General features: G+C 43.0%; 1 protein-coding gene across 2 annotated transcripts in view; it reads left to right on the forward strand.

The window, feature by feature from the left end:
- CERS6 (ceramide synthase 6) overlaps positions 1-16,020 on the forward strand; it is a 195,089-nt gene that overhangs the window by 86,923 nt on the left and 92,146 nt on the right. For both annotated transcript variants that reach the window (XM_007671332.3, XM_029071823.2), the window contains exon 4: positions 11,801-11,858. In XM_007671332.3, coding sequence (XP_007669522.2) covers positions 11,801-11,858 — 58 coding nt within the window. The remainder of the gene's footprint in view (positions 1-11,800; positions 11,859-16,020) is intronic.

Consider the following 16,020-nt stretch of genomic DNA (forward strand, 5'->3'; position numbering starts at 1 on the left):
CCGAATGCTTTATGTAAGGTTCTTTATTTTCTATCCTGAGTTTCTTACCGTTGCTGCTGCTGCTTCAGAGTTCCCAGCTCAGATGCGGCTTCCAGGTTCACTTGGACTTGAGATGGGGAAGGAGAACGTCTGGAGCAAGTGGGTGACTCAGAAATCTCCCTGGAGAAATGTACTAGGGTCACATGAAATTATTGTTCCTCTACAAGCTGTTAGTAGTGATGTCAGTCTTGCTACCCACTGAGCCTTGTTAAACGTATGTGCGACACCTTGCCTGGTGTTCCCAAGCACCGTCAGTGGCCATCCTGTAAAGAGGTCCTTTAAGGTGGGATTGGGTCAGTCTGGGGAGGGGGAAATGTTGCTGTTGGATCCTCTGGCTCCTGGCCTCTGATTTCCATCTGGCCATTCCTTAGAACCTTCCATGTTTAGAGCACCCTTTGATCACAAGATCTCAGACAGTCCTCTTCCAGCCCTTGCCGACTCCCTGGAACTAGAAACAGGGGCAGAGAATGAGTTAGATTCAAGAAGCACTGACTCCCCGATGACTGGGCTTTATTACAGTACTTAACTGAAATCAAAACTAGACGCCCAGGTAACCAAAGTAATGAGGATGATAAATCCCAGTTTGAAGGAAAACGGTACATACATTTTTAGATATGTTTGATATGGGCATTTTTCATTGGCTGTTTCATCTGTCTCTTAAGTTCTATATAAATCCTAGTATTCATGTGCTTCATATAAGATATAAAAAGAAAGGCAGAGGGTTTTCTGGAAAACTCATATGAGTCAGTTTGGGCTCTCCACAGGAGCAAGGAATTAGTAATCAGATTGTGTGAAGGTAAAAGGAAGTGATGATTGGGATCACTTTGATTCACACTCTGCCTGGTTGGAGAAGCTTTTAAATGAGATGACTGGGGACCATTTCTAGCACACTGGGACAGCTGGCTAAAAGATCCAGGTCTCTGAAAATCAGAACGTTGGCAGAATTTTGGAGATACTCATACTTACTGCAGCATCCCATGGAATACAGAGTGTCAGTGTAGAAAGAATAAACGATCCTTTCTTTACCTGAGAGCAGTCTTTTGTGGAGGATGGAAAAAATTGCATTGGGAATAGGGAAGTGTGAGGAGCTGAAGGCCTGACCAGCATTGCGGTGATTCAGTGCATTTTTTATGCCTTTTCCCATGGAAGGTAGACTATAAGGATTTCAAATGGCCTGAAAATGTATAAAGTGCTGCCTTGTTCCCAATTTTCCAATCTCCACATGCGCAAGAAATATGTTCCTCAGGCTTTAAGAAACAGTTTGGGTAACAGTAGATTATTCTGTTCTCTTCAGGCAGTTTGTAGTTTTAGAAGTTATTGCCAATGGCTATTTTCTGGTGAACTACATCCTATTAGCATGCTTTGTGATCCTAGAAAACATGTTTGTATACAAATCCCAGTTCCTTCAAACTTAAATATGTTCAGAGTAAATATTGAAAGCAGAAACTAGTAAGAACCCAGTGAGACAAGGCAACCCCACCCCCATGCCCCATTTGAAGTTCTTTAGGGAGTTTGAGGAAGACCATTCCTGTCTTTTTGAAATTTAAATCTAAAGAGGATGGAAGGAATCAATCATTTATTGAATACTTACTTTGAGCAGAGCACTGTAATAAGAGGTTGGAAGAGTACAATATAATAGAGTTGGTAAACACATTCCCTGCCCATGTCAACCTTATCATCTAGAGGGCGAGGCAGGCCTTACTATAAATAAATAATGAATATGTACATAGGTGCTGTGAGGTTGAGAGAGACGGTGAAACCAAACTTGGATAATGTGTCCCAGAGGATGGGGTAGTCAACAGTTTCAAAGGCAACTAAAGGGTCGAGTGGAATTAGGATGCAGCAAAGGCTTTCGGATTTGTCAAGTAAGAGATCATTTGTGACCTTTGGAGAGGGCAGTTTCTGTGGAGTAAAAGGAATGGAAGCCAGATTGGAGGGGGTCTAGGAAAGAATTGGAGAAGAGGAACTGGAGAAGGTGGGTATAGACAACTCAAAAGAAGTTTGGAGAGAATAGTAGGAAGGAGATGGGGCAATAGCTGGAGGGAGCTGTGTGGTAAAGGGAGGGCTTTTTTTGTTTAGGGGAGACATGAGCGTGTTTGAAAGCAGTGGGGAAGAAGCCATTCGAGAGTGCACACAAAGTAAACTTTTGACACTTATTGGGCACTTTTACTGTTACCAGTGTTATACCACAAGCATGCACTTTACTAAATTCGGCACTGGACACTCACTTGATTGCTTATATGCATGTAGTTTGGTTTTGTGGGGCTGAGTGGGGGATTTGAACCAGTTTCCCAATTTAGTTTGGAAATTATTTATGAAGAGGAGTAATCTTGATTGTATTTTGCAGAAGGGAATAGTGTGAGTTTGGTGGGTGAGAATAATGAGGCTGGGGATGAAAACCCTTGCAAAGCCTTGGGGGAGGAAGTAGATGGAGCAAAGGTGGGGAGTGGTTTGGCCAGTTAGGGTGCATTCAAGGGGAGAAGAGGAATTATTCCATTCTTGAGATGAAAGGGATTTTCTGCCTCCCTGGGCCCCTCTCCCAGTAACTTGGTTCCACTTCAGTCTAGAGCTGGAAGGATTCATTCAAAACGCTGTACAAAACACCCCCCATGGGCCATTTACCTCCTTAAGGTTGCTGTCAAGAACAAGCAAGCCAGACTACTATAGGGAAACCCTGCTTAAACAGGAAAACCAAGGATGGAGGGAAGGGAGGGAGAAGAGGAGAGAGAAAGAGAGGTGAGACACATCAGGGAAGGCCTTGTCAGTTACTTGAAGCCAGGGTCTGTCTTATTCAACTGTATGTTTCCTAAGTGCTTACTACATTGTTCTGCACAGTAGGTGCTCAGTAAATCCTGCTGTTGATGATAGTGGTGAAGAAAACCAAAGAATCTTCCCAGATCCGACCTGGTTTCATGGTTTCCTTTTGCTAACAAATCTAGAATTTTCAGAAATGTCGGTTACCTTCTTTCAGTATTAGTTTTGTCACAATTGAAGCAGTTTTCAAGTGGGAAGTGAACCGCACCATCAACTCCACAGTAAGTGCATAAAGGCATTTAGATGTAGCCGCTTGGGGCTAGAGGGTGATGAAGTGGTGGTTAGCAGTAGTCACAGTGTTCCACAAGGTCCCACTGCTAATCGAGTAAGAGTTGCAGACTTCACAGTGTTGCTATTGTCCCTAGATTGGAAGCAACCTGACCTAGTGGATAGAGCACCGACCTAGGAGTCATTCCTGGGTACTAATCACGGCTCTGCCACTTGTCTGCTGTGTGTTCTTGGGCAAAGTCACTTAACTTCTCTGTGCCTCAGTTCCCTCATCTGTAAAATGGGGATTAAGACTAAACCCCAAGTGGGATCTGATTACCTCGTATGTACCCCAGCACTTAGAACAGTGCCTCATACATTGTAAGCACTTAACAGATACCATAAAAAAATGTAGATGGGGCAGCCGAGTGGCCTCCCACGAATGAGTATGTCAGCCTTTGGCACCTTGCAGAGTGACACAGAGACTGGAGCATGGGCCTGAGAGTCAGAACCACCCAGGTTCTCATCCTGGCTCTGCCACTTGTCTGCTGTGTGACCTTGAGCAAGGCACTTAACTTCTCTGTGCCACAGTTCCCTCATGTGTAAAACATGGATTAATACTTTGTGTTGCATGTGGGACATAGACTGTATCCAATCTGATTAGCTTGTATATACCCCAGCACTTAGTACATAGCAAGCACTTAAATGCCATAAGAATGGACTTGCAAATTCCTCTACCTGGGTTTGAAATGACATACTTGGATCACACAGCGAATTACTGGTGGAGGTTTACTGGCTTAGACCCAGGTAAACCACCAGACAACTATGTAGGCACAATCAAAAGATTTGGCCTCTGTTGATTAAAAAGAATAAAAAAACCTCTCATATCTCTCTCATTTCAGTCTTTTTAACAGTACGTGTGTGTATGCTATAACACTAGAATTCATGTTTAAAACCCTAGAATACTTATGCCTTTTTCTGGCAGATTGGCATGTCCATTCTAGAAAGGCAATAAGTGTGTCCCAGGGAAAGTTAGAGGAGAAGTCTGTTGGCTGAAAAGAAATGCTGTAGCTTTAAAAATATTCTCTGCTTCAGCCTAGAAGTTAGGCATTTGAGACTTCAGCCCATCCATCAGTTGCACATACTCTGCCCTAAAGCTAAAGAAACTAAGCGCTGAAGGAAAACATTTTGGCTGAAAGCCTGGGGACCACTGGAGAAACATTCATTCTGCAGTGTTTACAAGACCTTTTGCAGTCCTGCTTCTGTGCCCAGTGCCCATTGACTTTGCTAGGTGTTAACACATGCAGAACAAGTGCAGAAGCTTGCTTTTACAAGGAAAAGTAAGTCACATCAAAACACCACAAGGCTCAACTCAAACTTATTGTTTCAGAAAAGAAGCTTCAAGCTATGTTCTAAATTAAGATGTTTAACTGGAGAATATTTGAATGTGTCTCCTTTTTGTAGCTGCATAATCTTTTATTGACACGTATCACATAGCTTAGGCAGCAGGCTGTAATCCCTCCTGTAGACTGTAGCCCCGTGTGGGCAAAGATCATATCTACCTGCCTTGCTGTATTTTACCGTAGTGCAGTGCACTTGCCACAGTAAGTGCTCAATAAATACCACCGATTGATCTATTACCATATTCAGTCTGTGAAAGTGTGACCATCAAGCCTACTTTTGGGGTAGGTTTTTATTTTATAAATAACAATCATTATGGTAAAAGATTTGTCACATCATAATTCTTTCATGCAAATTTGTTGTTTCATTTTGGTGGATGGGATTCCTGTTCACTATTTACTTAGACTATGAGCCTCTTGAAGTCTAGAAACCATGTCTAATTTCCACCCATGTATCCTTTAGCCGCAATTAGTACAATGCTTTGCCCCCGGTAATAGCTTGAAAGTATTACAGTGGCTACTACTATCCCCTTCAGATGTTTGTTTGGGAAGAATTCTGGAAATCACACGTGAGAGAGGCTTGTGGCTTCAAAGTCACATAGGGCTTAGAGTGTTTTTATGCCTCTGGAACTGGATTGGAGTTTTCCAAGACTGTTTTGGAGCATTTTAAAACACATATTGTTTGCCTAGCACTCTACTAGGTGCCTAGGTGATCGAAAGCATATACAAGTCTCTGTCTCTGCTCTTAAGTTAAAGGAGAGGGCAGGGTAAGCAAGCACATTGTCTAATTGTGGTGTCTGCTTTCACAGTCATTTACCGATCTACAATGATAGACATGGCCATTTGTGGTGGAGAAGAGGAGCTCCAGGGAGAGATGATGACTGCAGTGTTGTAAATGGCCATTGGCGGTCAAGTACAGTCTGAGTTTCCCACTGACAAGGCACCACGGCAGGTTGCTGACTGGCTGCTGACCTCCGAATGCCTGGTGGTTAGGCCCACCTGATCTCTGTGGGAAAGGTCAGACTTGGCCTAGAAAGACTGCCAGTCCCCAGGTCCCCACGGGGCCAAGTCAATTCCCAACTCCCTCGAGGTTTAGGCCTAGGGGGTGTAGAGCCTTCTGGCCATCCCCAGAATGGTTCCTATGGAAACCAGAAAAAGAACTGTACCTACAAAAAATTTGACTCTGACCTCAGCCAATCAGTCAGTCAGTCATATTTATTGAGTACTTATATGCAGAGCACTGGCCTAAGCGCTTGGGAGAATACAGTGTGACAATTATCCGACACATTCCCTGCCCACAGTGAGTTTACAGTCTAGAGGGGGATCAGAAAAGTGCTACCCAACACCCAAAGTTAGCTCTGGTAAGAGGAGAGGGCTTGCAGAATTCCAAAGGCTCTACCATTCAACTTTCCTAAAGCACAAAGTGTGCCAACCTTTTTGAACAAGCAGTCAAAGAAAAAGCTGCTCCGGGTGAAATGAGAAGGAACCTTTCCTAAATGGTGCTGAGCAAGGCACGAATAGTTTGAGAACGGAAAGCAAAACCAATGCATCTGAAATGTAACCAGAATACATTTAGAAATTTTTCTCTTGTGTGCAGCTACAGCCCTCCAAATTGTCCGATTCTGTGACCATTTCATTCTGGGTGTGGTGGCGGGAAGTGTGTGTGTATGTGTGTGTGTGTGTGTGTGTGTGTGTGTGTATGCATGTGCACACCTTGTTCATTCTGCTACTCAACAGGATCAATTCTGTGTACAAAAGAAGTTGTGTTGTTTTTCCCTGAGATGGGGAAATTGATTGCAGACTTACATAAGCAAACAATTGCCGCATCAAAAATATAAGCCCTGGATTTCAGTGCCTTGTTTATCTGTTTTGACTATTTGAATATATTAGCCTAATTTGCAATGTCTGACTATAAATCAGATGTGATCTTAAAGGGGAACAGGTTTTTTTGGGATGTCCCGCAGCTCTAATCTTCTCTACTAAGTTTGATAAGAAATGAGGTGAGGAGGGCAATTTCAGGTTTGTTTCCATGTGGGGTATCAGCTTATAGGGTTGGTAAAGAAGACATCTCTTAATTTTTGGATTCTGACTGTGTATGGATGGCTGGGAGGGAGGAGTGAAAAATGCATCATTTTCCACAGTAGACAGATGAATTAGTCAGACATCGTTTAGTAGGTGTATCCAGGTTAGCTTCTTTCTCCATCCAGTGAGACTCTTTCACACAATCCTTTTTTGAATCCTTTACTTTGATTCTAGGCTTCCGCTTTGATTATTTTCTGTGTTGGTTCTGTTGATAATTGATATCATTCATTCATTCAATAGTATTTATTGAGCACTTACTATGTGCAGAGAACTGTACTAAGTGCTTGGAATGTACAAATCAGCAACAGATAGAGACAGTCCCCGCCCATTGATGGGCTTACAGTCTAATCGGGGGAGACAGACAAAAGCAATAGCAATAAAATACCAGTGTTGATATTAAGTGCTTTCTATGTAATAATAATAATAATGTTGGTATTTGTTAAGCGCTTACTATGTGCAGAGCACTGTTCTAAGCGCTGGGGTAAACACAGGGGAATCAGGTTGTCCCACGTGGGGCTCACAGTCTTAATCCCCATTTTACAGATGAGGGAACTGAGGCACAGAGAAGTGACTTGCCCACAGTCACACAGCTGACAAGTGGCAGAGCTGGGATTCGAACTCATGAGCCCTGACTCCAAAGCCCGTGCTCTTTCCACTGCGCCACGCTGCTGCTTCTCCAAACATTAGTACCAAACATTATGCTAAGCCCTGGGGTAGATGCAAGAGAATCAGTTTGTACGCAGTCCCTGTCCCTTTAGGGACTCACAGTCTGAGGAAAGAACAACAAGTATTGTTTGCCCATCATACAGATGAGAAAACTGAGACAAAGAGAAGCTTACTAACTTGCCCAAAGTCACACAGCAGGTAAGTGGTAGTGCTGGAATTAGAGCCTGGCTCTTGTGATTTCCAGGCCCATGTTCTCTCCACCAAAGGTCAGTGGCTCTTCGGTTCTGTCACACGCTCTGCGCTCCAACCAAGAAATGACCCGTTTTTGCTGCGTGGCTCTCCTAGCAAACACCGGTGGTTTGTTGGCTCTGAGGTAGTACTGTGGTTGCTATTTGTGCAGTGCATCCGAGCTGAAAAATCTCCAATCTTTGCCCCGAGAGCTGCCCAACAAAGACCGGAAACCTCTGTGTTCAGGTGCAGGTGCAGTCCCCCAGCTGGAGCCGACGACCTCCTCCACTCATTGGCCCCAAGGAGGTGTTTCCATTTTCTGGACTTTCTGCTTTCCCAGTTGGCCCTGGCCAATGTTTAACCCAGAGAATCCAGAGTTTATTGTGCTTACAAATCCTTCGCCTTTCAATATCAACTTTAAACTATTGAACTATTAACCAACAGTTAAAAACTTTGCATTAGGAAAACAACTTCAGATAAAGTAAAAAGTGATGTTATGGCATTCATTAAACACTTACTGTGTGCAAAGTGCTGAAGTAAATATAAGGCTGTGAAATTAGTTCTGCCTCATGGAGGGCTCGCAATCTATCACATCTCTATTTTACAGATGAGGAACTTGGGCTCAGAGAGGTAAATTGATTTGCCCGACACTGAACAGCAGGTCTGGGCTACAAACACAGGTCCCCACACTCTATTATCTTTCCTTAGGCCATGTTGCCATTTTGAAGAGAGTGGTGAGAAGCCCTTGGCACCTGAGTTCCTGTGTAGTTGCTCTATACATTTACCACAGACCTTGAGCCAGAAAACTGACTTGGTTCTTATTTTCCTTGTAGAACCCCTTAGGTCTCAGGTCATGGGTTCTAATCCCTGATCTGCCACTTGTCTGCTAAAAGACCTTGGGCAAGTCACTTAACTTCTCAGGGGCTCAAGACTGTGAACCCCCTGAAGGACAGAGACTAGTCAAACTGAGTTTGCTTGTATCCACCCCGGCACTTAGTACAGTAACTGACACATAGTACGGGCTTACCAAATACTATAATTATTATTCTTATTATCCGAGGGTTTTATTTTGTTTCATTTTCCCTTGTTTCGGTCACCGGTCCCCTCCCCCTGCCTTATTTTCTTAGATTGTAATGCCTTTGAGGGTCAGGAGTCAGTTGACTTTTTAAAAAAAATCTTAGAAAGATGGATTCTACAACTTCCTTCATCGGACCTTCCTAATGTCATTGTAGAATCCCCTTTACAGTAGTTCCCTGCAGTTTAACTCTTAGTGGAAACAGAGTGAACTCTCCCTGACAGTCCTAACTGTATTTTTGAATATGTGGTGATGGTTTCAGTTCCCTTGTCTCTTCCCACTCCCTCAGCATTCTCCTATATAGGCTAAAATGGCTTTAGCTCCTTTTTCCATCCTTCTTAAGGATAATTTCAGCCACAGCCTTTTCTGGAAAAGACTTTCAGCTCTAGAATTTCCCCCACTTCTGATTTGACAAGTCAGAATATTCTGACCTTTAGCTCACCAGTACCAAGTTAAAGTCACTGAAGCACATACTTGTTGAGTGTGATAGCTTATGTGTATTTTTGTGTGTGTCATTACTTTATACGTGATGGGGGACTGATAATGAGCCCTTTTTTTTTTTGATCAAAAAAGAAAAACCCTGATGTAGAGTGCAGTCATAGTTACTAAGCTAGACGTGGATTTGTTTTTGCTTTGTCTCCGATTGCCCTTTTTTTGTGAGTAATTTTAGAAATTAATTCCAAGGTCTAGGTGTTGCCAAGATTACTCCCCCGTTTTAAAAGGGAAAAATAACCCAGAAAAACATACTTGATTTTACATTCCCATGAATTTAGGTCTTTTAAGTCCTGGTGTTGGAAATTTGCCCATCAGTACCTCAAAGAGACCCTATGTATGAATGTGCCAAGTGTGTGCAGGGGAATGGCTGCATTCCAGGCACTCTTGAGCAATACATTTTTCTCATTGCTACAGTGTGAAATGTGAAAAGGCAAGTTGTTCCTCACAGAATAATGCCCAGCGTTTCAGTTCAGATGGTGACCCAGAAAAAGACTTCAACTGCAGCACAAAGGATTTAGGGTAGAAGAGGCATAGAACTTTGACGTGTGAGGGCTTTTTTGCTCAGAAAATTGGTCATTGAGGAAGGGATTTCAAAGCACTTCTTTCTAAGGAGGACTTTGAAAGTGTAGATTGAGCTCTGTTTAGCTGTTTTATATGTAGTCCTGCTATATGTAGATCTATCAAGGTCTCATCCAGCCCTGGCTCTTTGTGATCACTGAAGGAACTCTTTACCCTCTTATTCATGCCAAAAGATGTGATTTGAACATAATGAGTATCCCAAGTGCCTGCCTCAAAATAACTATTTTCAAAGGAATGGGAGAAATCCAAAATACAGAGAGGCAAGATTTCTGGGCTTTCCTGAGTGTAGGGTATTTTTCTCTACAGTGGTCATTGCAGAATTAGTCCTACAAAAAGCTATAGACATACAATATCTTAGTCTGATGGAAGGAAACCGCAGAACTGTGGCTAAATATGCAGCCTTTGGGATTGCATGGGGAATAACTTTGGAATTACACTGTGAATGCCTTTCACGATTTTATGAGTCTCCTCATAGCATGAAAAGCTTTCCGTAATTTGTAGAATGCAGTATTTCCACTGCCAAGGGCCAGCAAGTTCTTGCAGATATTTTTTTAATGACCTCTGGCCTTGGAAAAATGCACTATAAACTGTTATTGGGATGACTAATGCATCAACCTATCTTTGAAAGACTATGATTATTCTTTGTCCCACTTTCTCCACTGGCTACCTCAGTAGGGATAGAGTGAAAGGTGAATTGATAAAATGCCACATGAGGAATTTTTCACATCTATTTACTTTTGGTGCCTGGATTTCTAAAATCCTTAGATTTATTTTTATTTACTTATCCGTAACTATTTGTTTACAAAATGCACCACATCTAAGAAATCATGTCTTGAAATTAGACCTCTCTCCTTCAAATGAGAAGAAATTTTCACCCACAGTAAACTGATGATTGAGTTGAACTCAAAATAAATGGCTCAATTTTTAATCTCTGCTAAATGAAATAGCCTTCTCGGCCCTTAGCAGGTTAAGTGAACCTTCCTGTAGCTCATGGGACATTTGCTGAACAATTCTTTTTTCCTTAAACCTCATCTTGGCTCCCCGACTGTGCATAAGCAGGTGAAGGGTTTCAGCAGCGGGTTTATCTAAATGTTAGTTTATCTAAATGTTAGTGCTTGACATCAATTCCAGTGTGTTTGAGAGCTAGTGCTAACCTCAAGGATGCTCAGTGGGTGTGGATGAGAACAGTCTCTGCAGGGGACCCACAGGCACATTATCCATGCAGCAGTTGTGTCAGGATAGCTTTCCCAAAGGCTGGCTCTAAATTGCCCTGCAGGCCTTTTCATTGAAATCGTTTCCTGCTTTCTGAAAGTAAACCTTATCAGCGTGGGCTTTAACAGGCTCCTGTCCCACCATTTTGTTCTGATTTCTGTATCTTTAATCTCCTCTGTCCTTTTGGAGCTAGTTTTCAACTCCTGAAAACAACCGAGCACACCTGCTGTTTGCAGGAACCATCATGGGTTCTGACAGGGACAAATTAATGCCACTTAGAAGAACCCAAGTTCCCCAGGGCACTGCCAGGGAGGGGCTTGCTCCACAGTCGGTTGGGAAAAATTCGGGAAAAACTCTCCTGCTCATATCTCAGGGACAGAGAAGAGGAATAATCAAAGCACTGGGAGGGGAGAATCTCTTTGGAAAGGGTTTGGGCCTCTGTGTTCTTCAATTGTGCTCTGATAGATAAAGAGTTGTTCTAACCTTAGTCATTCATTCATTCAAGCTCCCAAAATACCTGCTCTGGTTCAAATTATCTTGTGTTTTAGAAGTCCGATTTAATTAGTGTATCCCCATCCTTAGGATGAGTGGGATTCTAATAATATTGATAATTTCAAACTCAAAAATACCATTTCTTTTTTCCAGCTAGACAAACTGAGTGGCTTCTCATGATCGAATAGAGCCTGATGGGAATCAAGTGGGGGACTGACTTTCTGATTGACCCTCAAGTTTCTGGGCTCCGAATGGGGGGAAACAATAAACAAAAATAGCTAGAAAGAGGGACTAAAAATGTTAAAGCAAAGTATTTTGAGTAAGAATTTGAATATTGAAACTGTGTTAATAAAGTGTGCCCTAGCTAGAACTGATATTGCTCAAGGAGCAGTCGGTTCATTGATAGTAGCAAGCAGATCAAGATGGCTGGTTTCACAGTCACGCAGTATATAGTGCATCCAAAAATTTGTAAACCGGATATCATAGAGTTGATTTATTTTACCTTCTGCAGGTGGAGATTTGCATTTTACCTTTATGTATTTACCTATGGAGTCCGGTTCCTGAAGAAGGTAGGAACATTCAGTTACTTTCCAATGCTTTTATAACTGACGATTTATCTGGTGACATCCTCTATGCATGTGGCAGTGTTTTTTAAGTCAATGAAAACACAATCTAGAAGCAATTTGTGCAGTTACATTTGATTTACAAAAGATTTGCAATTTGTACTCAATAGTAAACTTTATTAAGGCAGCTACCCAAAAACAGTTCTAAAGGTAGATGTTGCTAGGCAACATCATTTTCATTTGACTGTTTGTAACCAAAGACGTTATCAGACTTGTGCCCCCAACCTTATGAATATATTTTGACGCCTTAAAAGTTTTGATTATTTCTCTGCACACATAGCATACTTCTTGGAAAATCAACCAGTTGTAATCAGATATTATTATCATTACCATTATCATTATCAGATATGTTATCATTAAGCTCACTGTCTTAATCCACTTACAGATTTTACAGGTGTGGGAAGTGAGGCACAGAGAAGTTAAATGACTTGCCCAAGTTCACACAACTGACATGTTGTGGAGCTGAGAGAATACAGGTCATCTGACTCCAAGGCCTGTGGTCTTTCTATTAGACCATTCTGCTTCTCAAGCTCCCGACACCTCTTGTTGGCAAGTGTGCATGCTATTGAGATACACAAAATTGGGAAAGTGAAAGTTCAGAATTTTAAAATGTGGTTGGCTTGGTGGTGCAATAGTCTGAGCTCAGGGTATTCATCTCTGCAAAATAGGCAGTTGGTCAAAAATAAATATATCAGTGGCGTTTATTGGGCACCGAGTTTAGAGCACTGTACTGAACACATGGGGAAGATACAATATCATCATCGGTGATATTATTTGAGCATTTATTGTGCGTTTATCATGCACTTAATATGTGCCAACATCATTGTACTGAGCACTAGCGCAAGATACATCATAAACCAAACACAATATTTTATCCCAATTGGGGATCACAGTTAAAGGGGTTGGGAGAGCAGGTATCTTATCTCCATTTGACAGATGAGAAAACTTAGACCTAGAGAGGTAAAGTGGCTTGCCCATGATCACACAGCAGGCCTGAGTCATACGTGGGAGTAGAACTCAGGTCTCCTGACTCCCAGCCCCGTGTTCGGTCCTCAGGGTTGTCTTTATGAAAACACATTCCTGGGCTTTAATATTAAGATCTGTGTTCTCAATCAATCAAGAGTATTTATTGAGCACTTTATTAATAATAATGTTGGTATTTGTTAAGCGCTTACCATGTGCAGAGCACTGTTCTAAGCGCTGGGGTAGATACAGGGTAATCAGGTTGTCCCATGTGAGGCTCACAGTTAATCCCCATTTTACGGATGAGTTAACTGAGACACAGAGAAGTTAAGTGACTTGCCCACAGTCACACAGCTGACAAGTGGCAGAGGCGAGATTATGCTCTTGGGAGGATACAATATGACAGAATTGGTAGTCACGTCACATCCCTGCCCCATCACTGGTCAGCATGTAAGACATGAAGCAGAAGGCCCACAGGAAATGAAAACTCTGTTTATGACACGTCCCCTGGTGGGAACGACTTCCACAGCCGCATTATAACTGCCAAAAGAGTCTTGTGGATCTGAGTAGGTGGTCTTGATGACGATCAGTGATTGCTGGCGTAGCAGAAAATGACATCAGAGCCAGAGCCAAGGAAAATGCTGTGACCAGCACTTGTCTAGTAATTTTGCTGATGGCCAGCTCTTTCAAATTTATGCAAGACAGTGATCCTACAGACCTCATAAGGAAGAGTCAAGTGAAATTATTTATCCTTAATTGCTAGGCAAGGAAGGAATAATGTAGCCGCTCAAAAGGTGAGGCTTGATTTGACTACTCTCTTTCCTGAAATGTTCATACAGGACTGATTTCTGTCCCACCAATATGACCAGGCATGACCATCTCTAGGGTCTAAAGTACCTCAGACTGCAAGCCAACCAGAAAATAAATAAACTCGGCCATTCTGCCGTTGGCTTTTAAAGGGAATTAAATGGGAATTTTGGTCTGTGAGGGAAACTCTGTGAGTGTCTGTGGAAGGTGTTGTCACTTACTGTGTGCCAAGCACGGTACTGACACTGGGAAGGAAACAAGCTAGAACCCAGTTGAGAAACAGCATGGCCTAACGGATAGAGCACGGGCCTGGGAGTCGGAAGGTCATGGGTTCGAATCCCACTCTGCCACTTGTCTGCCGTGTGACCTTAGGCAAGGCACTTCACTTGTCTGTGCCTCAGTTCCCTCATCTTAAAAATGGGGATTAAGACTGAGAATCTTATGTGGGACAGGGACTGTTACCCGGTTATCTTGTCTTTACCCCAGCGCTTAGAACCGTGCCTGGCACGTAGTAAATGCTTAACCCATACCATAATTATAATTATTGTTATAATCAGGTTTGACCCAGTCCATGCCCCGCGTGGGCCTCACCAAAGTAATCCCCACTTTACAGCTGAGGTGACTGAGGCACAGAGAAGCTGATTTGGCCAAGGCCACATAGACAAGTGGCCAAGCCGGAATTAGAACCCGGGTCCTTTCCATCTGACTCCTAAGCGTGTGCTGTATCCACTCGGCCACTCTGCTTCTCAACTGGGTTCTATCACAGTTCTTCCTGTAGTTGGTTAACATGATGAAGACCCAATGTGCTGTATCCCTGCCCAGCTATTCATTTGTTTCAGTAAATGCCCCAGTCGGAGCAGGACTAGCAGAAACCGGAGTGCAGGTGGTAGTGTTCAAGCCACTAGCACTAGAATCAGTTGCTCTGCTCAGGCTCTCAGTGCTGAGTCTCAGGACCGGGGTCCATCTATCATTTCTGCCTGGAGACTTTGTCATTAGCACCTTCCATTTGGAGTCCACTGGAACCAGGTTTTTCATAGAGGCATTTCTTTCTCTGTCACTTATTTCCTGACCTCCACCTTCATCAGTTTAGCAAGTGTATATCACCCTGCAATGCAAACCAGTCTTTCCTATATAGAAATAGACATAGTCTATATCTATAAATATATACACACACATATACACACACACACACACACCCCACCTCCCATCCCACCCCTGAGCCTCCCTTTGAAGTCAAATCTTGTTTCCCCTGGAGAAGCCCGTCCAGTTTTTAGAGTTCTAAGTGGGTTTTTAATGGATGGATTGAAAATACTATTAAAGAGTTAACTGAAGTGAATTCCCATTCACTTTCCCTTTCTCTTTTTCCTCTAACATTGTTCCCCTTTCTACTTTCCTAGAAGCATACTATTGCCTATGTTCTTCTGATCCATGATCCTTCAGCTTCTCTCAAGTGACCCCAGGTTATACCTGACACCTCCAAATCCTTTCTTCAGGACTTTTATATGCCAGGGTAGATCTACTGCCAGTCCACAGGGTTGTTTCCCCAACTGAGGGGTAGGAGTCTCACTTCTCTGGGATCCTAACCTCTGAATCCAACGGGTGGACAGCGGGGGCATTTCTCCTGCGGTCACTTCCCCCAGTCCTTCTGTGACCTGCCCCTATAGGATCACTTCCCGAAATAAGTGCTTCGATCAGCGTAGGAGCAGTTTGGATAGAGGAAAGGGCAGATTCTAGACATGGTTTGGAGGTAGACCCAACAGGATTTGGTGACTGATTGACTATGCAGGTTAAGTGAGAGAGACAAGTGGAGGATAATGCCAAGGTTCTGGGTTTGTGAGTCTGGGTGGATGGTTGTGTTGTCAGCAGTGATGGAAAATTACTGGGGAAGAGAATGTTTGGGTGAGATGATAAGTTCTGTTTTGAATATGTTAACTTTGAGATGTCAGCTGAATATCCCCTAAATATGAATCTGGATGGTGAGGCTCTGGGTGCTAAGATGGTATGTGGCAGGGAACATACTTGAAGGTACTTAGCAAATCAGTCAGCCCAAACAACCCAAGCAGCTTCCCAGGTGCTTTGGGAATATAATTCAAGGCCTGTTTCCAAATCAAATTCACACTAATGAGTTAAGGGACAGTCTAGAGAACTTCTTGTCTCAAAGACTGTGCGAGCCACAAACCAGAAGATGCTAGTCTTGCTGGAGAAATTCACCATGCCTTGAGGGGCACAGCGGCTTGGGGAGGACTTGTTACCAGTGAAATTCTGACCAAAACACCAGGTCTAAGGTTTAGTCATTTAGGGAAAAGCTAGTGATGTTTCATCTGCCCCTAGAGCAGAC

The sequence above is a fragment of the Ornithorhynchus anatinus genome, chromosome 9 (genome assembly GCF_004115215.2).
Source record: "Ornithorhynchus anatinus isolate Pmale09 chromosome 9, mOrnAna1.pri.v4, whole genome shotgun sequence".
Classification (NCBI taxonomy): Eukaryota; Metazoa; Chordata; class Mammalia; order Monotremata; family Ornithorhynchidae; genus Ornithorhynchus; species Ornithorhynchus anatinus.